The 25,393-nt window shown below is 46.8% G+C and overlaps 1 protein-coding gene across 1 annotated transcript; it reads right to left on the bottom strand.

Annotated features, from left to right (window-relative positions):
- Nucleotides 1-1,118: 1,118 nt before the first annotated feature.
- dars1 (aspartyl-tRNA synthetase 1) lies at nt 1,119-24,804 on the bottom strand. The gene is made up of 12 exons (XM_060039474.1): nt 24,646-24,804; nt 21,937-22,033; nt 20,519-20,548; nt 19,764-19,821; nt 18,740-18,832; nt 16,714-16,816; nt 11,840-11,942; nt 10,580-10,660; nt 7,851-7,910; nt 4,248-4,359; nt 2,528-2,826; nt 1,119-1,124 (listed from the first exon to the last, which is right to left on the bottom strand). Exons 1-12 carry the CDS (start codon nt 24,666-24,668, stop codon nt 1,119-1,121), a joined length of 1,065 nt encoding a protein of 354 aa, XP_059895457.1. The 5' UTR covers nt 24,669-24,804.
- Nucleotides 24,805-25,393: the final 589 nt, after the last annotated feature.

Genomic DNA, 25,393 nt, shown 5'->3' with positions numbered 1-25,393 from the left:
GATTAGGCAACTATAGATGGCTGTGCACTGAATCAAAGTGAATACTTCAATGTACAACATTTACATTATATTAACATTTAGGGCCTTTAGCAGAAACTTTTATCCAAAGCGACTCAAAACCATTCATACACACATTCACATGGGTGTTGTGAAGATCTGGTATCTACAAAGTTACCACCAGAGATGCTGTGAATGATTTGGAATAACCTCGATGATAGTATTACATTCCTATGCTCTTGAAGGGAAATGGGAGACGGCACAGCTCGATAGTCGAGCTCTTGAAGAAAATACTGAAAGTTATGAATAAAGAAAGAAAGAAGATCATGCACTGCCATATTTTCAAAGTGGGAGATTCAGGCTACAGGAACTCTCTTCAAGACAACATCATCCACTGAGTAAACCTTTTAATGATTTTGAACTGCCATTCCGCGACACCAATACAAGTTGCATTGAAATCGTACAAGACAGTGTGCCATGGTCCTGAACGTAGTCTCTGCGTCTGCCGTCGCCATGTTGTGCGTGCGGATGGGTTGAAGAGATTGTTTAGACGGAGTTGCCTTGCATCTGCTGTCGAAGGTCTGTGTGCAGAGGTTCAAGGGCACTGTAGTGCCGTCCCTTCTGTGGGGGACTGTGTGTAGACTGCTTTTTAAAAATACCATCAGGGAAGAAGCCTCCGCACATGCATAGTCTCTCACACACACACACACACACACACACACACACACACACACACACACACACACACACACACACACACACACACACACACACACACACACACACACACACACACACACACACACACACACAGGCTCTCACACAAACAAACACGCGCAAACCCATTCTCACATAGTCACACACACACTTACCACACCTCCGAACACCATTTGCGCGGAGGTTCCCAAGTGCCTATCGCATCATTTATTTCTGAATAAAATTGTGTTTGATGTTATTCTGGGCACTGACACTTTTAGAACTCCACACACTTTTAGAAAAACTTCCAGCTGGCGCACGCGTCCCACTGGGTCAAAGCTCTTTGATAGCGCTGGCCAAACCACCAAGACGCGGCAAACGGGCAGAGCTGTACTCAGTGTAATACAAACGGCGGAACTGTGGCACTACATCTTTGAAATGGGTAAAGAGAGAGGGAGTGACATGGGTAAGGAGAGAGGGAGTGACATGGGAAAAGAGAGAGGGAATGACATGGGAAAAGAGAGAGGGAATGACATAGGTAAAGAGGGAATGACATGGGTAAATAGAGAGGAATGAAGTGGGTAAAGAGAGAGGGAATGACATGGGTAAAGAGAGAGGGAATGACATGGAAAAGAGAGAGGGAATGACATGGGTAAAGAGAGAGGGAATGACATGGAAAAGAGAGAGGGAATGACATGGGTAAAGAGAGAGGGAATGACATGGGAAAAGAGGGAGGGAATGACATGGGAAAAGAGAGAGGGAATGACATGGGTAAAGAGAGAGGAGGTGACATGGATAAAGAGAGAGGGAATTACAATGATAAAGAGAGAGGGAATGACATGGGTAAAGAGAGAGGGAATGACATGGGTAAAGAGAGGGAATGACACGGGAAAAAGAGGGAATAACACGGGAAAAGTGAGAGGGAATGACATGGGAAAAGAGAGAGGGAATGACATGGGTAAGAGAGAGGAGGTGACATGGATAAAGAGAGAGGGAATTACAATGATAAAGAGAGAGGGAATGACATGGGTAAAGAGAGAGGGAATGACATGGGTAAAGAGAGGGAATGAGATGGGAAAAGAGAGAGGGAATGACATGGGTAAAGAGAGGAATGACACGGGAAAAAGAGGAATAACATGGGAAAAGTGAGAGGGAATGACATGGGAAAAGAGAGAGGGAATGACATGGGTAAAGAGAGAGGAGGTGACATGGATAAAGAGAGAGGGAATTACAATGATAAAGAGAGAGGGAATGACATGGGTAAAGAGAGAGGGAATGACATGGGTAAAGAGAGGGAATGAGATGGGAAAAGAGAGAGGGAAATGACATGGGTAAAGAGAGGGAATGACACGGGAAAAAGAGGGAATAACATGGGAAAGTGAGAGGGAATGACATGGAAAAGAGAGAGGGAATGACATGGGTAAAGAGAGAGGAGGTGACATGGATAAAGAGAGAGGGAATTACAATGATAAAGAGAGAGGGAATGACATGGGTAAAGAGAGAGGGAATGACATGGGTAAAGAGAGGGAATGAGATGGGAAAAGAGAGAGGGAATGACATGGGTAAAGAGAGGGAATGACACGGGAAAAAGAGGGAATAACATGGGAAAAGTGAGAGGGAATGACATGGGAAAAGAGAGAGGGAATGACATGGGTAAAGAGAGAGGAGGTGACATGGATAAAGAGAGAGGGAATTACAATGATAAAGAGAGAGGGAATGACATGGGTAAAGAGAGAGGGAATGACATGGGTAAAGAGAGGGAATGAGATGGGAAAAGAGAGAGGGAATGACATGGGTAAAGAGAGGGAATGACACGGGAAAAAGAGGGAATAACATGGAAAAGTGAGAGGGAATGACATGGGAAAAGAGAGAGGGAATGACATGGGTAAAGGAGGGGAGGAGGTTGTCGTCGTGGGTGGTGTTGTGGATGGCGAGCACCAGGGTGGGGATGGTCGAGGGTGGGGGTGGAGGAGGCGGTGAGGTGGGAGGTCTTTCCTACCCGGCCCACGCAGAACACCTTGTCGAAGTCAGCGCAGATGCACATCTGCTTGTAGAGCTGGGGGGACTGGGCCAGATAGGCGCTGGTCTTGAAGTAGGACACCGTGAACACGTTGGCGCCACCCTCGCTGGCCGCTGTGGGAACGGGCGACACACGTACACACACACACACACAGGACTTTTAATCGACAACGTTTTTTTTATCTGAAACGTTTTTTTAACCCTTACCACCAAACAAGCGAAATGGAGATAACTACCTCTTTTAATCGGAATGTGTTGCTGCTATACTGATAGTTTGATTGACTGATTCATGGGTCAATTTGGGGCCACTGTCACTAATGCTGCAGTGTGTGTGTGTGTGTGTGTGTGTGTGTGTGTGTGTGTGTGTGTGTGTGTGTGTGTGTGTGTGTGTGTGTGTGTGTGTGTGTGTGTGTATTGAGGTCAGGGTGTGGTGTCTGATAGCTTCATGCGAGGTGTGGTTTTCATATTGTGCACTTACCCCCACAGAAAACGATGTGGTTTTAAAGATTTTTTTAAAAAACCTGCCGCCAAAAAGTAAAAAAGCGCCACTTTTGAATATTGTGACCGTTAGGACGCTCAGGGGAGAAAAGAAGAAGTGAGACTAAAGCGTTGCCACAGAGGGAATAACAACGGAGGGAGACACGTAGGAGGTTGTGGTGAGAAACAAGTGTACAGAGACCTCAAGTAATGAGAAGAAGACACAAAAACCCTCAGCAATAATTACATGCGGTGGGTGTAAACACAACATTTTCACGTGAGGTCGTTTCCATTTAACATACACAAACTAGAAGGGAGAAGTGCATTAAGGTCATGGCCTTACTAGTGTAATAGTGGTTGGGGGGAGAGCTCATGTTAAAGGTGAGCCAGTGGAGTAAACACAACAGATGAAGACCAAGGCCTCGTTTCAACTGTCAAAAGAAGAAACTATCAAAAGGAACTGTCAAAATAACCTATTCACATAACACCTAGATGGAGACTAGAGAAAGGTTTGTATTAACTTCATCACTTCATCACACAAATACAAATAAAACGTAACAAATTAGTGCTCGGGTTGATTTCTATTCAACATTCAAACTTTGATCACACGCCCCATCTGCAGCTTTTCCGCGCCACAGACAAACATTGCAGTTTGCCCGTTTGTCGACCGAACACCCTCATCACGTACGGCCGCGTTCCATCACGCCGTCTGAGACTTCACGCCGAATAACCGGCGTCATTTGGGTCGCTGTAATCGTGAGTAAAGAGCTGGTTCCCCGCACTTCTGGTGCTTGCTATCTGAATCGCCATCAGTCAGGAAGGGACCCTCTCGCTCCAAACCACCGACACCACCTCAGGTGTTGTCGTGGTTTGGAGGGAGCTGGTGCCCGGTTGGTTATCGAAGCCCAACACACACTACGAGTCGTGCCTGGGGCAGATAGGGGATTTAAAAGCAAAAGTTCAAGTCATGCGGTTCAAGGGGGGAAACGTTCAAAGGAGGAGGGGGGGGGGAGGAGAGGGGAGGTAAGCTTGTGGCAAAGGGGGAGTGTGCTCTTTACCTGAGATGATTTTAGGGGTCTGAATCTCCACGAAATCCTTCTTGGTGAGCGTTTCCCGGAAGAGCATGCAGACCCCCGCCTGCAGACGGAAGATGGCCTGGCTGGTTGTGGTCTGTGAGGAAACACACACACACACACACAGAGACACAGACACAGACACACACACACACACGCAGAGAGACAAGAGTCATGTATGCAGACACACAATAACACATTATGATTCATTTGATTTATGACGCCCAAGAATCATAAAAACGTAAGATCCCGGCAGTTTCTGTTCATGCACGCCTCTGGAAATGACATGGGCTCTCCGGAGAATATGCGCCTGTTGATATAGGGCAGGGGGCCTCGGGGAATCGAAACACACAATTAGAGGAGCATACATCCAGACACGGTTTCCCCTCCACAAATACAACGCCGGAATTAGCTTGGAGTAATAAAAGAAGAAGAAGAAAGAGAAGATGAAATCGCCCCCCCCCCCCCCCCCCCCCCCCCCCCCCCCCCCCCCCCCCCTTCGTGAACCGTTGGGCCAGGGGACAGTTGTGTGCACACTCCCTTTACAGATTGACTCATCTGAAATGCAACATTTCCAAAAAAAAAAAAAAAAGAAAAAAAAAAAACCTGCCCACTCAATTCAACTGCTGGTATTATTCAGCTTCATGAGATGCACGGGCGGATCGGATTGTCACGCGGTCCAAGCATTCATTGCGCGCTTCTGAGAAAGGACAGTCATCCATGATTTTTCAAATGTTTGTTAACCGCCTACCACAGGGAATAACCAACTTGCTATCCTGCCAGCTCTCTGAATAGGCTTCAACTCAGCCTGGCGGCCAAGCGGTAGAACTAAATTGTTCTGAAAAAAATGCACTGTTTGTAAAAAAAAAAAAAAAAAGTTGACCTTTTTGACACAAGTTATTACAGATAGAAACACGCATATAGATTCATGTTCACAATTGACTGGAAGGTGTATGAAGCAGAGTAGTGGAGCTACTGATCTCGCTCCTGGGAATGCACGTCAGCGTGCTCATGTTAACCACTGGCGGTTACGTTTGGGGATCACAGAACCGACAACAAAACGCACACTGTCCTTGTGAGAAGAAGAGCGCGTGGAGATCCAGACCCATTTAATGATCTCACGATCACTTAAAGGCCAAAAAACGCAAAAAATTGTGATCTAACCCCGGACTGGGCCTCAACTTCACCACCAGATAGGGCAGATCTTGAAACGCTCTGTGATGGCTGAGCAATAACACACCTGGTAGTAAAATAGGGGCCCTTTAATTGAAAGGCCTTTCATAGAACCTGTTCCTCCCATCAATGGAGGGTTTCTCCAAGTCCTGAATGGCCATTGTCTAGGCGGCTGTCAGAAATGGAAAGGTAATAGTGATTTAATACCCTCCACCGCCCCAATCAACGGGGAAACAAAGTAACCCCTTCGGTATTTCAACTTTCATTCTGCGAAGTAGTGAGCAGTTCGACTTTTCCACCAGAGGAGAAGGCCTTCACTTTTGGTTTCTTCAGTCCCATTCACATCTGTCTGAAGCGGTCAGCCACAGGGAACTGGAACCATTTCCCCAGACAGACTCCCTGCTCTACTGGTGAGAATTTGTCACCACATCCAGTCAGAGCTGGGCCCAAGCCCAATGTGTGCGTGTGGCTATCGTGTGAAGATAGCATTATGGCAGTTGGGGGACGGTTGTGAGTCCACGGCCATTCAGAGCAAGGCAGACACCGCAGAGAGATTATCATTAACAATGTTGCATACTATGTGGCCTGAACATAGTATTTACCATCATGTGAAAGTTTCACAACTCCATTTCCTGCATACATCGACTCGGTTGAGCTGCTGTCACGCACGGCCGCGTTGCCATGGTGACGGTACGCACATTGAAATTCCGGGTGCGAAAGAGAGTCCTTGATGAATCGAGACAGATATTTCAATATGCGTCATCTCACTAACGGCTGTCCCTCCCCCCACCCCCCTGGTGTCACCCCCCCCCTCCCCCCACCCCCCTGGTGTCATGCGGCTGGCCTGACCTCACACATACAGACACCCGTTACCCAGGGTGCTCTCTTTTGGCAACACGCCCAGCAGTCAAACCCCCCCGAAAGTAGAAACCTTACAGTTGGTCCGAGAATTGGACCAACCGAAATAAGTCCCACTGAAAATACATCAGAAACCCGAGTCGTATCCATCTTTTCTTTCACAGGGTTGGCAGGAGGTTAAAGGGAGGGAGTGGGGGGGGGGGGGGGGGGGGGGGGGGGGGGGGGGGGGGCGTCTAAAGCCGTTCATTAGTAGAAGACCTCAAATTAAAGCCCGAACATGACACAAGGAAAGGACTGTGTGTGTTGTGTTGTGTGGTGTGTTTGAGTGGGAAGCGTCCTTATGGCCGCGCCGGGCTCTGAAGTGCAGAGGTGATAACAGGCCAAGGAGACCCAGGTCAGCCGCCACGGCCGGCGCTCCAACAGCTGTGGCCCTGACGCCAGGACACCCCACCCACCGGGGGGGACGGGGGGCTCCAGGCAGGAGGGCCTGTCTCGCTGCGTGTGTAGGTGTTTGTCTCTGTATATGTGTAGCTGTGTCTGTTAGTAAGAAGAAGAAGAAGAAGAAGAAGGTGTGTCTCTCTCTCTCTCTCTCTCTCGGGGTGTGTGTCTCTGTATGTGATTCTGTGTAGCTGTGTATGATTTTGTGTAGTTTAAAGTGTAGTTATGTGTGTAGTTGTGTAGCTGTGTGTCTATGTATATCTAGGTGTTTGTGTAGTTTAAAGTGTTAAGTGTGTGTGTGTGTGTGTGTGTGTGTGTGTGTGTGTGTGTGTGTGTGTGTGTGTGTGTGTGTGTGCTGAACAAAGGGAGTCTCAGTAGTTGTAGTTCACATGGCGCGCTGCACCTCTGCCTCACCCTGCTGTCATGACGGGTTTGTAACCCAAGGACGGGAGCATCGCAACCGGAGAGGATCTCAATGTCATGGTTTCAACCCCCCTCCACCCCCACCCCCTCCCAAAGACGCTATTTACTTCATGATCCGTGCCCTATGGCTCTATAAATACAAAAAAAGGAACCATGAACCGACTGAAAATGAAAATGTGTGCGTGCCAGTTTTTAAAAAGAAAAACCTAACCACAAGAAATAACGTCAGTAAAAAATAAGGTCCATTTCAACATGTCCTTGGGGAAGTGAACTCGTGGAGAACACATGATAAGTGGGCGGCTCTCCAGAGATGATCCAATAACACTGAATGATCCTCGTTGGCAGATAATGCGCTGTTATTAGTGTTTTATGGGTGGATGTACATCACGCTGTGACTTCGTAATTGAGGCAGGCTGAGCGGTCGTCGTCGATGAAGAGCAAAGTGTGCGTCAATTAGATCTGGAAGAAGACACAGGCCCAACGCCTCAGGTGAGGACCCGCCCTACCGCACAGCACGCCGGCAGCCATCTTGGTTCTAAACGCAAGCCACCGCCCCACGCAGCCACGCGGGCGGCCATCTCGGGTCTAAACGCAAGCCACCTCCACCGATACGTAACCAAGACGGGGCTGGGTGGATTAGGCCCATGGAGTCGTCGTGCTACACGCAGGGTCCGAGTGAGGGGTGGGGAGGCTCACCCTGAGGTCGATGACCCTGTTGTCCAGACGGGTGTCCTGGTTCACCGTGGCTCTGCCATCCTGGGCGGGGAGGGAAGGGAGACGCGTGAGGGAAAGGGTCATGTACAGTGTCAATGACGCGTTGTTGTCGAAGCAATCCGACACATCACAAGACGTGTTACAGCAAAGACATTGTCATGCTGATGATGCTGAAATGAAAAGGCAAAGGATTCGTCATCAAACAATAAGAACTCAAATCACGCGCCAAACTAAATATTTTAAATACAACGCAGGGTATTATGACCATATAATCCACCCCATTATTAATGCTTCAGCGCATTATGAACACTGAAGGTAGATAGTAGAAATAATGACGCACACACACACACACACACACACACACAGTGTGTGTGTCTCTCTTCCTGACGTTTACAATTGTAAACATCAGCCATTAGCAGCCCGATAGATAAATCCTTCACACCCGGAAAACTCTTAATATTTCATCACAGCAGGAAGTAGTACGGCCTCCTAGTGCCGGGGGGGGGATGGGGGGGGCAGGAAACCCTCAAGACCATACGTCCGGCTCTGCTAACGGGTCAAGGTCACACACAGGGAGGAGAGGGAGCCAGCCGAGAGATGGACCAGAGGACAGCTCGGAACCAGGAGGGAGTGGGGGGGGGGGGGGGGGGGGGGCAGAGCCACCGGGGGCAGCAGGTGCCGGCGAGGAGAGGACGCAGCGAGGAGCAGAGCCGCTGCTATGACACCCTGCAGGGACCGGTGTGGTGCGGTCACACCAAAATTGTACCGGGGGGGGGGCGAAACATTGTCCCGCCTACGTAATCCGCGCTCGAAACATGACGTCATTATTCGACGTGATTGTCCGTTGGCAGGCAGGTTTCAAAAAACATTTGCACTCATGTTGCCAAAGACGGAATAACATAATACAGATAACACTTGTTTTTACTTTATTTTTGTATTGTATTGAATTTAGCTAGTAAACTGGGTGTTTAAAGTGTATCATAGTCTAGCTAGCTTGTGTTAATACATTCAGTTTACTAGCTAGATGCGATTAAACAATTAAATACAATACAAATATAAAGTTAGCAACGCTAATAAATGTCATTTGTAAAATAAGTTACCTGTTTATTGTTATTTCGTCTTTTGACGCTGAATGAATGTTTGCGAATGTTTGCGAATGTTCATGAACCTGTTCATGAACACTTTCACTCTGAAACACCCCGCTTACTTTCAATTCAACCCCGTTGGTCAGGCTCTGGGGATATCCCTGCCACGGGGAAATACCCAAATCGAGTAAGAAAACGCAACGTTGATGACGGTGTTGTCCGAATACAGTCACAGCCCTATCGTACGGCCGGCTGACTCACGATCATCTACACCAGGGGTCAGCAACCCTAGGCACGCGCGCCACCACAGGCACGGGGCAGCATAATCATTGGCACACTTAAAAGAAAAAAAAAAGATATATATTATTAAAAAATGTCACAGCACAATGCGGTAGCATAATCATTACTACCAATTTTCTTTGCACTTTAATCTGTTTTGGGCATTTCCTCCCAGTGCAAATATGTTAAAATTAGTTCCAGAAAGCAGTGTTCTGAAATGGGATCATTTCATAGTTTTTAAACCTATGTTGTGAGTAATAGAAAAGAAAATATTTAAAATACTGTTGCAAGTGGTGTTGTTGCTGTATGCATCGCCTTGCCTTCACATGGTTTTGCATAGTACATGTCGTAAAGATATTGATGTGGATGGTTTCAACATTCTCATATATTCTCGTTTTTTACATTTCTCACAATGCAAATATGCTTTTGAATGAGTTTCTGAAAATGGTGTTTTAAGATTGGACATATGTAAGGGATAATGTATAGAACGCCGGTCATTATCGAGAAAATAAGCCCCGACAGGGCAAACAGGACACCGACGCGCAGCGGAGGTGTCTTGCTTCGCCATGAAGGGGCTTATTTTTCGATAATGACCGGCGAAGTTCTATACATTATCCCGCTTATTACACGGCTACTTCCCAAAACGAAACAATTTATTTACAATGTATTTGTTACCAGCATTCATAGTGTTGATCAGCAGAGAAATTGTCCGCCCAAGACGTTGACGTCAACGCTTAGCAACCGACAGCGCTAGGGTTGATACATATCCCGCTTATTACATTGACAAGTTACCGGACTACGTGCGGAGTGATACCAAAGGCAAAAAGTCCTTTTGTTTACCTTGACAGCTGTCATTATTCATCCGTTGCCAATGAATTATCCAAAAATAATTGACCGCCGGAAGTTGTGAAGTGCCCATGCAAGTGAACGGAACGTTGAAAAGACCCGTGTAATAAGTAATTATAATTTGTAAGCCCATGTTGCAAATATAACAACCAAAAGAACATTTAAAATGCTGATGCATGATTGTGGACTATATGGAAATAGTACAATTCCAGGTCTTCTGGAAATGTTTTTGGTCGCTGTGTCATAATTCAGCTTCATTTTTTATACATTGTTGCTTAAGGCAAACTCATTAACGAGAAAATGTCAAACCGGCACTGCATGTTGAAAAGGTTGCTGACCCCTGATCTACACCTTCCACTGGAACACACCCACAAGTCCCTGAAGCACCGTCTGTAAAGCTAGCCCCCCACCACCGTCTGTAAAGCTAGCCCCCCACCACCCATACGGCGGCTGCTGTTCAGCGAAGGCCTTTTTGTCCTTTACGGCCCACCGTGAGCTCACCTCGTCTCCCTCGCCCTCGGGGCGGGACGCGTCCTCCAACTGCAGCGGCAGCCTCGCCTCCGCCTGGCTGATGACGAAGATCTGATGGGGAGGAGTCAATGATGAGCCATAGAATCAATAGGTAGGGGGGAGGGGGGGAAAGAGAGAGAGAGAGAGCGAGAGCGAGAGCGAGAGCGAGAGAGATTATAACTTCTTAGATCTGGTGAAAGGGAGGGAGGGAAGGTCAATCATGATCAATGGATTCACTGTTTGTTTAAGATTTGATTTAAGCTTACATAGAGATATCTGGAGTAAAACACCCAAATGTGTTGGGTGTTTTCAGTCTGGGTTTTCTCTTTGTGGGGACACTCCGGTAGGAGTGTCCTACCAGAGGGAAACAGGACACTCTGGTAGGAAAGTACCACAGTGTCCAAGCCGAGCCGTGCGAACCTGTGTGTGTGTGTGTGTGTGTGTGTGTGTGTGTGTGTGTGTGTGTGTGTGTGTGTGTGTGTGTGTGTGTGTGTGTGTGTGTGTGTGTGTGTGTGTGTGTGTGTGTGTGTGTGTTTTCAGTTTAAACCTCTTAGTGGGGGATCTGGAAAGTACCAGCCTGTCTGTATGCATGTGTTGTTGTTTTTTTCATATGAAGGCTGCAGGCTGCCCTGTCTGCATGGGTTTAGATCCTAGCCCCGACCAACAGAGAAACAAACACCGTTGGTCCCCCCTGGGACAGCAGTGGTACCCTTGTGGATATTTAATAATACATAAATAATCAATACTGGAAGGATTGATTATTTTCCTAGTCGATTACTCTAGCGATCAATTTCTTTATTAGTTATGTCGTCTTAGGAAATGTCAATTTCATAGTGAGTCCAAAGTGAGGTCTTACGTGTTGCTTTTATCTTGCTTTATCTGACAAGCATCTTAAACTTAAGAAAATGTTGCATAATAATCCACTAACCAAATTGAGGAAGCATAAAGCATTTTTCCTTGATGAGTCGACTGTATTATGATGAATGTATCATCAAAATAAAGATAAAGTGTCGATCGACTTAAATCGATAAATCATTGCAGCGGAAAAATACAAAAACAAAACAAATCCGTTCATAGGCATTCAACTGGGGTTGACGCATCCTCTCTTCACACTTGATTTAAATAGGGTATTTTCTGGGAACTGTTGCACATCAAACGGTGTGAACGCAGACTGCAGGTGCATGAGCAGAGAGGTGTGAGTGCGCGCTGCGCTGTGCGTTCAGGTGGGAGTTGGTGTCGCAGGGGTGGTACCTTCTCCACGTGCAGCTCCACCTCCTGCTGGGTGCAGCTCTCGATCTTCTGCTCCACCTTCCTCAGAGTGGCCTCCACGTCCACGATGCTCTCCTTGTTGATGCTGAGGGACGGGTGGGGTAGTGATTTTAGCGTCAAACGATCACAAAAGTAATATAGTCTCGTTTTTTGTTTTTTTTTCATTCAATGTTTTATAGGAAGTGCACAACAGCTGGATACATATTTGTACATTATTTTAGATTTGAAGATGTTCTTTTCGACCATTTTGTGTATTTTCTTAAGGCAAAATTTCCAAGTTCTCAGTTACAAAGCATTTTAGGGGGGAGATACTGAATAAATACATGTTTTCAAACTCAGAAATAATCGTTTGACTGATCGTGATTTCAATATTGACCAAAATAATCGTGATTATGATTTTTTTCCATAATCGAGCAGCCCTGAGTGGGGGGATACCATGGTCCCTACAGATGCCACTGTTTATCTAATATAAACGGATCGATATCGCAGCGTCTTAATCATAGAGTATGATTGTAAATGTGTTAGGGCTTGGCAATACGCAAAAATGTGTTGCCTCGGTAATCAAGGGGAATTGTACACAATCGCGATTAAAAACAACTTATAAATGTGCAATTTTCATATTTTAAACAGTCTGAGGGTAATTACATTGAAGTATACAAAAATGGAATGTATGCCATCAGACTGAAAATAGTTTTCCTTTCTCTCTGATGTTTACTCATATTTGATCATTTTAGGGGCATATCTTCCAATGGTAATTCATTCAGACTATCACACTGGGTAGCACAATAAGTCAGATCTTCCTTTCATGCTGATACAATACCAGTCAAAGACGTTAAACGATAATGTTGATTTTTCGCCCAGCCCCAAGATGTATGATTGCATTAAAACTCAAAGGCGCTTTCACAGGGCTTTTGATCATGAGTACTGCACACAGTCGATCATAGACGGGGGCCTCTCTGAGACTTTGATGTCTTTTTCTATATTGTCTCACCAGGTGCACTTTGTTTTGTGAGGTTGACTATATGAGACACCAAGTACACAGCCAGGCAACAAGTTTCCCTCCACTGCAAAAAAAAGTAAAAGTCACTCACACACACACACACCGGATATACCATTGCCATGGCAACTTTGACTTGTGGCATTAAATATGTGCACACAGACTGGCTTTTCAACTCCCGCCTATGCCACCACCCACAACCCACCACCACCCACCACCACCCACCACCACTTCTACTACGCTTCTTTCAGTGGTTGAAGGGCGTTGGCTACATGCCTTCAACTCGCGCAAGTACTGTATGAATGCCAGGAATCCTATCCGTTGGTTAATTGATACGAAACAAAAACGAAACACACAGGACACATTTTCCATGAAACAGTGTTTTTCTTTGTTGCTTTAAGACAAGGATGACGCGGGGACTAATTGTGTTATTACAACAGTGTCGAGCCACAATTAAAAAGCTTCACGGGTTCAACCTCCATCCCCGCCGCGCAACAGAGGGGGGTCATTCAGCGAGGGCCCCGACGTGACGAGCCCCGCTAATCCTCCGCTCCGCCCCATTACCAGAGGAACAAACGAGGACTGGTGATGGGACGCGGCTGTCGTAGGCCCCCCCCCCCACACGTCTGTCTGCAGCTGCTGACCCACCCCCCCCCCCCCGCCCCCCCCCTCGAACCCCTCTGCCCACCCATGGATGGGAGGGGATCAACTAGATAAATAAAGGCCAGCATTAATAACCTCCAGCGCCACACAGCGCTGACTTAGAGGCCGACAGTGGGGCCGGCGTTCATTAGCTCAGGACAGAACGCTGGCACAGTGAACCCAGATGGGGCTGGCGCAGGGTGATTCAACTAACGATATCATAATAATCCTCGTGGTAGCAACAATGTAGACACACTGTCATCTCACTAACGTGTGCGTCTTCAGCAAAGCCGTCTTTCTCTTCCGAAACGGGATATCAGAGCCACGCAACCTTCCCACTCTATTCCCCAAATGAATGCAAATGTTACAACCTTGTTAACGAGCATAAAGGCGAAGGCAAACTGACACCATGCAGTGTTTTCCCGTAGGATTTTTTTTCAGCAGCGGTGGTGTGGTCCCCGATCCCTCTAGGGGGGTCCGGGGGCATGCCTCCCCGGCCGAAATTTTTTTGTACCCTTTACATTGGAATGCATGAATCTGGTGCACTTTGAGAGGAGAATATGCACTTAAATCCTATTCAAACAGTCCTGTGTATTACTGTAGATGGGATTATTGGTGTTGTAACTTTGCCTTTTGTGTCTTCATTTACAGATTTTTATATTTTTGTATAGTAATATTTGAACAAAAAATATAATTTGCACAATTTATTTACAGATTTTTGCCTAATGCTTAAACACTAAACATGGTTGCTATGCCCAAAGCATAACAGTTTTTTTACATAAGATACTTTGTTCAAAAATGTCCTTAGGTATTTTTCCCTGCATTTATGCTAATGACCACATGCTTACAGGCGATTAGCATAAATCCCTAACTAAAATACGCGATGAAAACGGATTTTATATGGCAATAAAGAACAACATCGGATCTAACAGTATGGATTCATTTTTCAAAGTTCCCGAAAATACCTAGGCTATAAATTCCTGACTGGATATAAGCTCCTGTAAAGGCTATGAGTGATCCCAAAAGAGCGACAACACGCACACACACACAGGCCTACACACACACACGCACAATACTAGAGGAAAAACGGCACGGAGGTTGCGGTTTATAGATGCAATAAAATGATTGGGCTCAGGGTTTTAACACTGGTGGTCATGTAGCGACACATTTTAGCATATCTCTCTCTCTCTCTCTCTCTCTCTCTCTCTCTCTCTCTCTCTCTCTCTCTCTCTCTCTCTCTCTCTCTCTCTCTCTCTCTCTCTCTCTCTCTCTCTCTCTCTCTCTCTCTCTCTCTCTCTCTCTCTCTCTCTCTCTCTCTCTCTCTCTCTCTCTCTCTCTCTCTCTCTCTCTCTCTCCTGCTAGAATCAATGTAACTTTGCAACCGTGTAGGGTAGCCTACTGCAAACAACTGCCACACTCGCTGTGTATTTTTCTTCTTTGATGTTGGTTACGTGACGATGTGCCGCGTGCTGCGCAATTGACGTTACGCGCTGTACATTTTCTAAAAGGAGCTACGTAAAAAAATTTGGAGAAGGATTTTTATTGCAGCGGCGGAGAAAATTCAGCAGCGGCGGCGCGCCGCTGCTGTGTGAACGTGGGGGAAACACTGCCATGTGTCTCTGTTCTGTATATGAAATAGCACCGTTGAGACTCACTTTATGACATGATGTTGCATGATGCCAACTTAATTTAACATTCAGCACCTTAGGGCTTTTCACTGTTCATTGTACAAAATCAATTCATGTCAGTGGAGCTCATGGATTTGCAATCGCCAGTTACAACGGGTGAACAAATAACTATGCGAGTGTGGCAATGAGGAATTGGGACAGATATGTGCAAGACAGCCTGGGCCAACATCATCATAAAGCATGTCCTATTTAACTCAACGGGCCTTACGTCCGTTTCCATGGAACCCAACAAAACGTTGGAGGCCGTGGGACAAAGAGACGGAGGCCCGGGTCAATCAGTACTAGTAGCCACAGGAAACTCCAGCATGTGATTTCCTTGGGTGGAGGCCGACTTGTGACCCAGGCGTCGGGTCGTCTCGTGATTGAGCTATTTCTATGTCGTGTGGAAAAGAGGTAGTGATGGCTGTTGTGAAGGTGAATGTTTTCACAACTTTCACTACCACCCACCTCCCCGGCAGTTATTGTGGAGGGATTGCGGCGTCATCCCAACGGCATTTTTGCGTTGCTTAAGAGGAATGAGGAACTGACGCCAGGCTCATCATTGGATGGTTTGACGCACGAACATGGTGCCCACGTGAGGCAACTCTCCACAACCCAGATAAAAACAAAAACACACCTCAACACACAGAATACAACTCTACTATTTTTAGGGAGATAATGATACAAGAGGATGTTTAGAAACTACCCGGTTGAAATGTCTGAAGCAACGTCTGAGTCGGGTTGTTTTCGAGACACCAAACCGAGTGCTTTGCCAACGCGCCATGCGTGAGAGTTGTGGGATGAGGAACCAAGGCTACGCTGGATTTCCAGAGAAGAAGGAACGGGTCATGGTGACTTGGGTCAGCTGGTTCAGACCGGGGTTGTGACCTGGTCGGTCTAAGGACACACTGACATTGACCTGGTTAAAAAAAAAAAAAAGACCTGTCCTTTCTGTTCCACATTGGCCACTTGAGAAGCTCAACTATTCAACTGACAAGCAGGTCTGGGATCAGACGTCTGGGGACCACTTCTGCAACTTATTAATTTCCTTTTCGGCTGAAGAACATAAGCATCCATATTGCGGAGCTCTTCCCAAATCAAGGACTTGTTAGTGACTTAAACGAAGGCATTAGTAAAATACCAGGGCGTCTCTCCTGACTGAGAATGTCTGTTGATTATTCTTTGGTACTCCATTCATACAATACACCAGTAATGGACTTCCATCCGACCTTTATCATCGTAAACAATAGGCTGGCTTTGAACATTTTTCCTTCTTCCCGAACTGGGGCCCTGTGTCGGCCATTTTAACAGGAAGTACTCCATTAGTACCCTCCCTGGTCCCGCCTTCGCACCAGTCGGGTTCTGTTGTCAAGTGCAAAGTGATCGATTCCTCCCCTTGCCCTCGCCCGCTCTCCCACCACCACACACGTCCACGTATGTGTGAAAACGGGCCACGAGGACCATTAGGATGCAGGATTTTCCCACCATTGTATTCCCCCCCCCCCCCTTGCCTCTCGCCTAACAGGAAGCGTGGTCTCCGTCTGACTCACTTTGCGGCGAACTTGACCATCTGCTTGCTGGCACGGTCTCCCACGGCGACCAGGGCCTGCACGTTGAACTGCTGTTGACGCAGGACCAAGAAGCACTGCTTCCCTGCGAAAACAAACAACAACAGTGCCCGTCAACGGGTCTTCCCAGTCAAACACGGGCTAATGGGCTCCGTCTAAACAAACGCTGGGCTTTGGTCATCCAGTAAGGATGGGGGGGAGGTGGGGGGTCTGAGAACAGTTGAAGAAGCTGTGCTCGTCCGTGGGAGCGGCTACAGGCTCCCACAGGTGTGCCGTGGCCGTACTGTGCTTTACGACCGTGCCCCTTTGAAGGAGACGGTAATTGGAAGGAACACAAGCGAGAGCCACTGTTACAGCGCTAGCACACACACACACACACACACACACACACACACACACACACACACACACACACACACACACACACACACACACACACACACACACACACGCACACACACACGCAATGTCAACAGCATAAAGAATAGTCGGCAAACACTTGAGAGACTGAGGGCCGACCACCAGGGTTTTGTTTGCTCGTGTTTACGTGTGAGCCTTTGTGCGGGTTCGCATGCGGCCCACAAATCCCAAATGTTATTCCGCTCTTAAGAAATAAATAATAAATAAAACAATAATAGCCCCAGCTTTAGCTCTGGAGCGGAGAGATGGCCGGGGTGACTGAGGTGGCCGGGGGGGGGGGGGGCGAGGGGGCTCCTCATCCCCCCCCCTATCTGCTGTGCTGTACCTCAACACATTGTCAGCCCCCGGTCGCGGTGTCGGCTGCGAGGTGAAGCTCAACAAGTTCATTGTGTTCCGACGGACAGCCGCGGCCGGGGGACTGTCAGGGGCCGGGCCCCCACGCCGGGGAGACCGCCATCGGATCCCCACACCTTGTTGTCGGCTTGTCGCCGGTGACGACCGAGCAATGATATCAAAATGCACCCCAAGCTTTTTTTGTTAAACTCTGAGAAACAGACGAGCGGGGGGGGGGAAGGCCGTGTGTGTGTGTGTGTGTGTGTGTGTGTGTGTGTGTGTGTGTGTGTGTGTGTGTGTGTGTGTGTGTGTGTGTGTGTGTGTGTGTGTGTGTGTGTGTGTGTGTGTGTGTGTGTGTGTGTGTGTGTGTGTGTGAACTGTTGAACAATAATTAAAGAAAAAGACAACCCAGCGGCCATCTGGAGCTATTCCCAAGCCCCTATGGTGGAGTTTTGTGTTTACTCAATGTTATTAAAATGATGAACTTCGTAAGCCGCAATGTTTGTTATAAATAAAGTTGGATGGCATCCACTACTAAACTTAGAGAACGGTGCGTTTTAATGAATAAAATGTCATTTTTATAGCAAACAGGACTTAATGTTGAAATGGCTTGCACTTAATGAATACACAACCCCAAATGTTTCAAATACCTGTCAAAAGGTAAGACTGCACAAAAACAGGACGGTATCGTTTACGGAAACGAGACCATTAGGATACATTACATCCTTGATACACAAAGTTACGCGTCCCAAACACAGCTGTCTCCTTCTCTTCTACTACACCAGCCTGCAGTTTATTTTGGATTCCACCTTTTTCAGGGAGAGCCTGTTCCTTTTTTTTCACATCCTGGCCCAAGGGCAGGCTGACTTGGCGGACCTTGACAGTGCAGCCTTTACGCAGGCGGCGGGCATCCGACCCGGCCCCGGGTCGGATGCCATCATGGCGACTATCACGGCCTAAAGCGGCCGTGATAGTCACCATGATGCGCCTTTCATGAAGTGCCCGGACGACCATGGCATTGCTAGTGGTCGTTTGGTCCCGACATTGGACAATTTCAGAGGTGGGCCACACACATCGCCTGTGATGATCTGTGCGTGAGGGCCGCGATGTCATTCAAGCCTTGCGGTTCACACACAGCAACTATAAAAAAAACAGGTTTTAATGGGGAGGCTGAGGTCAACGGGCTGAGAAAATAAACCACAAGGAACAGGGATGGACATAGAGGACGGGGGGTGCGGCGGGGTTGCGGTCTCACCTTTTGCTCGGCTGGTGTGGACTCTGGCCCGGAGCCAGATCACCTTGTCTGCCATCTCAGGCGTCAAGTCCTGGACACGGACCAGCTCCCTGTCTGTCTCCACACAAACACGCACACACACACACACACACATTCAGAATAAATAGGTGTCTTGGCAAGGTGATGGTGGAAAGGCACTGCGTTTAAGATAACTTCAAAGGACATTCTGCTCTGCTGGCGGCCAAAGATGCCAACCCCCCCCCCCCCCCCCTCTGCTTACCGTTGCACTTGCACGCACAACGGAATGCGAAACTAATGCGCAAGTCCATGCACGCAAACACACATAAACATAGCCCCTCTCGTGCACATACACACAATCCGTCCTCGCCCTCAACACACACAAAAATATGTACACACAAACACACACACACACACACACACAATCTGCTCAGATTGCAGCCATGGCATGTCTGGCGAATAAATATGATCTGGGAGGCGGAGGTGGCTGGATCAGGGGGGGGTGGGGGGGGGGGCTCTCTCGCTCTCCTTCTCTTTCTCCCTCTCTCAGCTGTGTCAGTCAGAGGGCGGGCTCAACACCCTTATCATGCTAGCAGACACAGCGGCACACTGTCTGGGTGTTGGGGGGGGGGGGGGGCTGAGAAGAACATAGCCTTCACAAACATTCCCTCGCTCTCTCCCCCCTGCATTCACACACACACACCTAGCAGCACCCCCCGCCCCCCTCTGTCTGTCTGTCTGTCTGTCTGTCTGTCTGTCTGTCTGTCTGTCTGTCCATGGTTTGGGCATGCAGGTTGTGTCGGGACCAGAAGAGCTACCAGACAACGTGGCGGCACCCCGAGCACGTCGGGCCCCTGGGGGCCATAGTCAACCTATTAGTCACTTGGCAATTTTTTTTTCTCTGTTGCAGATGACCCCGCATCTCTCTCTCCATCTCTCTCACACACACACACACACACACACACACACACACACACACACACACAAGCACGCTTCTTGTGGTGCAGAAGTGGACCATAGTACTTACCCAGTTTCTGCTGAGACTGCACCATAGCAGCAATACCGTACTGGTCCTTGGCAAAGTCCTGCAGGAGGAAGAACACTCGAGGTTATTACATCCACTGTGTTCGTGCTTCTCAGTGCATCGGGGAGGGCGGCCAAGGGAGAAGGAAAGGTGGGGAAATTATATGTCATGGTAATTATTAGAATTATAGTCTAAATATCTAGGTACAGTTATTGGGTTTTTATTATAGTTATTCCCTTTCGTGTAAAATATAGACTTGGGACAGTGCACATAGTTTCTCCTGTTATGGCTGCTTAACGGATGTAGTAAGAGCACACTAGGAATACACTGCAATGTTTCATTAAAAGAAAAGCAGCTCCATTCACAAAACACTAGAAAATAAAACTGAAATGTAGGTTGGGTGGAATTGTTTTTCTTTTAGCATTATGCACTTATAGGATTTATTCCTCTGGGGGCGGGATAGTTGTCTGCTTGCGACCGAGGTCCATTAAGACTGAAAAGACGTGGTGTTGTGAAAACGCCTCCACTGCGGCAATTACTCCTCATGGCTGCCATCTCCTGTTACGCTGGCGATGAGGGCAGATAATGAGCCCCATCAAGGGCTTAGGGAGGAAATAGTCGTAGGAAGGTGGAGAAAGCCACAGATCGGTGACCGGGGCGTGAGCGTTTTGCATACAAACCGTTGCAGAGGTGTGAATGTGGATGAGAGGGGGTGAGTGAGTGGGTCATTGGGGCCCGTCTGGGGGGGGCTTACTTACATCTTCCTCTGTGCCCTGCTGGTCAGCGGCCTGAAACACACAGAAGGGGGGGGGGGGGGACAAGAAACCTGGGGTTTTTAACGACTCAGGCTTTAAAACACCCAGGAAATGACCCAGGGTGGTCCAACATTAGCCTTTCAATCCAACATGCACAAGGCTCAAAGTCCTTTCCCCGAGGACTGAGAGGTCCCGACAGTTGGTTGAGGATCCCCCTCATGTCCATTGTCATCAAATTAACTTTGTACTCCAATTTTGAAAATAGTTTAAAAAAAAACAACTCAAAACACACATCTGTGGGGTGAGATGAAGAACACATTCGTTAGGCCTCACTCGATAACTCGACTAGACTGGCTTGGAACATGAAACTGCCAGGGGAGTTGAGAGACCTCCGCTTCCTCCGAGAGACGCCACCAACCGCAGACAGAACTAAGTCCCTACCCATGGCAGATGATACCCGGACTCATTTAGATATACATCAAATATTCATAAAGCAACAGGAGTACCTAGCCAGCCCAGAGCACACAACCCCCCCCCCCCCCCCCCCCCCCCCCCCCCCCGCCCGCAATGTGAAGTGAAAAACAGATAAACGGCTAATGAGTCATCCGTGTAATTTTGCTTCATAAACCGTTCCCCAAATGTTCTGGGAACTGGCAGCGCTTGGGACTGGCAGATGTATATTTCAGTATGACTGGGTCAAGTGTTTACACCAGTCAAATGTGCCAACGGCGTACGACATTGAAACCTCCTCGATTGATTGGATAACATCTAAACAGGTCTTACTGAAAATTAAATAATAAGATTTGATGCATTTAGAAAGTAGAATATATTCCCATAATATTGTACACCATTTGAGGGGCTATAAGGTCACAACAGCACTCTACCAATGAGGTGCAGGCTGTACAAAATACACCTGTTGGATGAGTAGAACAGGTTGACCAGGGATAGCAATGTCAGTGGAGAGTTCACATCCGTAATTGCTTTAGAAGCAATAAAACTCCACTTGCATCTTGAAGGATCAAAGCAGGCAGAAGAAGCAAGTCCGGTTTTTCTTGGCCCCTTATTTTGTCGGCCGCAAAAGTGTGTGAAAAGCAACAGCGACGACGTTGGTGTGCAGCGCCGTTTTATTTTGGACACCTCTGAGCCTCTAAAGAAAACGGCTCTTTGTTTGGGTGGACATAAACAGCGCTAAGGCCGCAGAAACAGAAACAATGGGTGCTCACCCCTCCGAACCACCCCCCCCATGCTGGGCCCTGCGGTACCCGACAAAACACGGCACGCCACGGAATGTGTGTGTGTGTGTGCGTGACCAAAGGCCAGGAAGGATGGGATGCGGAGGTGGGAGTCTGGGAGAGGGGATGGGGATCTGGGAGAGGGGATCTGGAGGGAAGGGGCGTGGGAGAAAGGGCCAACCCGCTCACCAGCTTGGCCTGCTTCTCAGCCTTCTTCGCCGCTTTCTCCGCTTCCTTCTGTTGTTTCTTCAGGCCCTTCTTAGACTGGGTCTCCTCGGCCGTGGACCTGGAACAGGAAGGCGGACACGCACACACACACGCGCACAAAAACATGTGAGTCCACTTCCCCTTGCCAGTTCTCTGACCCCCCCTCTGCAGGAAGCAGCCGACTGGCAGGGATGGAGGATATTCATTTAGAGCAGCTAATAGCTTTGGGCTGTGCACCATCACAGCCCCTGTTTGGAGGCTTTTCAGGTGCACTCGCCACTTCCTTACAAACTATAGTCTCTTGTGAATCAACCGAAATATAGTCTCGGAAAATAACAACAACAACCACCCAGCTGTAGGTACTGCACTGAGAGGACTGAGCCGCAGAAGGAGTTGTTGGCTGGAAGGGGGCTATGTGGCGGCAGGGAAGAAGGGTGCTTCACCCATTCTCAAGCCGCTAAATCACTAGTGGAGGACTACGGATTATCCTACTGTGATTACATGAAGGATGGTCTACATTGTTCCACCAATTGCGATGTATACAAACACATACAAGTCGAAAGTATATTAGATCTCTTGTAAACATAAACAAAAGGAAATGTAGCATTCAAAACGGAAATTTAAAAAATGTTTATTGGCTTTCATGACATTGCTCTTTATCTTTTTCTGTTGCAACAAAACAACAACAAAAATGATGTTGGCCTACAGGCAAGACCCAAGCTGTGTGACTGCACTTGGTTCCTTTACATTATTGAAGGCCTGGCATTGAAGAGGACATGCAAATGTTAAGATTGAATAGATTTAGAGAACAAAACATTAATCTGGAAAACAAGTGTACAAACACTAAAAGGATTTTGGAATTGTAGCTAATGATCTGCAATATTCAATGACTTGTGAAAGTAGAATCGGTTTGTTCTTTAGAGGTTAACCAGCCTGCTGTTTTTCTCAATAGCCAGGTGTCTCGATGAGGAAATGTACATGACCCTTGAGACAGGAAATTACACTAACCAAAGACCAAGCGCAAAGCGAACCTAGCCAAAACAAAATGTTTATAATTAACTGGATTTCCGTTTATCATTGGAAAACAGGAAATATATACCAGGGATATTCACATCCTGGTGTATGTATACCAGGATGAAAAAGTGATCACATAAACATTACAAACCAATGTTTGGAATTGTATTATATATATATATATATATATATATATATATATATATATATATATATATATATATATATATATATATATATATATATATATATATATTCACATGTTGAATATTGGATATCCAACCCTGCCCAGACATGACAGACATTATACTTTCTGGGAAGTCATCCCTGGAAACTGATGGGATAGGAGCAGGCACTTTCAAAATAATACCTGGCAGGTAATTGGATGAACCATCTGTCTACCACTGTATCACTTAGTTTCCCAGAGGACACTGATTGGTACGAACGCATAACTTGAAGCCTGGCCAGTTCAATTCCCACGGAATCGTTATCTTGCAAAGCCAACTGCCTTGCAAGGTTAACCGACAAGTACCGAATAGCAGTAAATGTGGAATTTGTGTCTAATTAGTAATGTCACCATTTGGATGAATCTTCCCATTTTAGGAACCTATGCTATAAAATGTATATTGACTATGCTAATTTAAGTGTCAAGCTCTTAATCTGCAAGTAAACGACAAATTAACAAGTTCCACTACTGCTTATATGGCAAACATACGTTTATGAAAAGGTTTGACAGTTTTCCCTCTGAAACAAACTGAACTGTCCTTTGGGTTTTTCATGTAATGCATTATTTTTTTATGGTAACTGGTAACTAATAATGTCTTTATGCTCTGCAAACTAATAATAATAATTAACAATAATCGATCCGTTTTTTATAGCGCTTTTCTAAGTACTCAAAGACTAAACTTAAGTATATGGGTAGGTATTTATCCTATAGTGCAGCAGACTGCATAGCAAGACCACTCCTGTCAGACCACTCCATGGTCACACCTCTTTGCTGTCACTTCATTCATGGGAATCCTTATCTCCATATAGGCCTACTACACTACAGCCAGACCCACCTATTCCTTCTTTCCATAACGCACATTGACTGACCAAATGTAGGATATGTAAAACTTGAATTAGCCATTAGGATTTCCTTTCAGCTTCAAATACACCGAAATTAAAAGGTGACAGCTCCCCTAACAAAAAGGTAGTCAGTCAAGGACTGGTAACAGGTTCGAATAGGTCTTTGGTCTTTGAATCTCTTGTACATCTAAACACCATAACGAGGCTCCATGGTTCTGTTTTATATTGCAGCTGCATTGTAAATGTTGACTAAATCGACAGTGACCCAAACGTTGTTGTCAGCACCAGGTCTCTGTGTACTACTGAGTGGGTCGATTCGTTATTTATCTAACCTAAGGGTGTGAGCGTCAAACTAGTTGTTTTGTGTGGCTTTTCGTTGTCCTACTTGTGTGTTGCTTCGACCCAAGTAATTTCACTACACGTAAGCCAGACCTCATGTGTATACGTATACTTCCACCATCAGATGATGCAATCCACCCTCCGGTGGGAGTAATGCTTTAAAACACAGAACGCTAGCATGTATGGGCTATATAGCTACAAGAAACGTGATCCTGTGGGACAAGTTCTTCTTCTAAGCGACCTGATACGACTCGGCCGTGCCATTCTTACCCTTGGGCATCCTCTTTAGTCATGTCAACTGATTTTGTCCTTGCGTTTACGTCAAAATAGTTCACGTTTCTTAGAAAGTTTGCTGCAGGATCACTTCATCAGCTGTTAACAGACAGAGCATGGGGAGGGGGAGGAAGGAAATGCTTGCTGCACACGAGTCCTCCTGCGCTCCGGCTGGAAACAAACGGAATATTATAAGGTTCCCCCTCCAAATGTTGAAATGATACATGGTCCCCTCCTTCTTTTACCTTTATTTGTTTGCTTTTATTTGTTTAGTCCAGAATTATTTCGTAAAATTAGGATTGTACCTGTGATTTAAACATCTTTTCAAAAAGCAAAAAAATAATTCATCATAATAATTACAATAATGATAATGCAAAAATAATAATTGAATATAATAAATACAGGAGAGGAGAGAAGAGAAGAGGAGAGAGATCAAAAGCCACTGAGGGGAAGAGAGAGAGTCAATGGGGGAGAGAGAGAGAGAGAGAGAGAGAGAGAGAGAGAGAGAGAGAGAGAGAGAGAGAGAGAGAGAGAGAGAGAGAGAGAGAGAGAGAGAGAGAGAGAGAGAGAGAGAGAGAGAGACAATGAGGGGGACAGAGAGATGATGACACTACAGGAGAAAAAATGTCTGCATGGAACTAAAAACGGTTAAATTCAGATTAATTGCCATATTTGCCGCTGCTTTCAACTCCCGTTGCTCGTCCCGACCACCTACAACACCACATTTACACACACACACACACAC

Source organism: Gadus macrocephalus, chromosome 20 (assembly GCF_031168955.1).
Source record: "Gadus macrocephalus chromosome 20, ASM3116895v1".
NCBI lineage: Eukaryota > Metazoa > Chordata > Actinopteri > Gadiformes > Gadidae > Gadus > Gadus macrocephalus.
The sequence above is the reverse complement of the archived record's forward strand: the minus strand, read 5'-3'. Positions and strand labels throughout refer to the sequence as shown.

Excerpts from the sequence above, each read along its gene's own strand:
- dars1 (XM_060039474.1), bottom strand. The coding sequence starts at position 24,668 with ATGACTAAAGAGGATGCCCAAGG. Across the intron at positions 22,034-24,645 it reads ACTAAAGAGGATGCCCAAGG|GTCCACGGCCGAGGAGACCC; the intron begins GTAAGAATGGCA and ends TTCCTGTTCCAG. Across the intron at positions 18,833-19,763 it reads GCAGTCTCAGCAGAAACTGG|ACAGGGAGCTGGTCCGTGTC; the intron begins GTAAGTACTATG and ends GTGTGGAGACAG.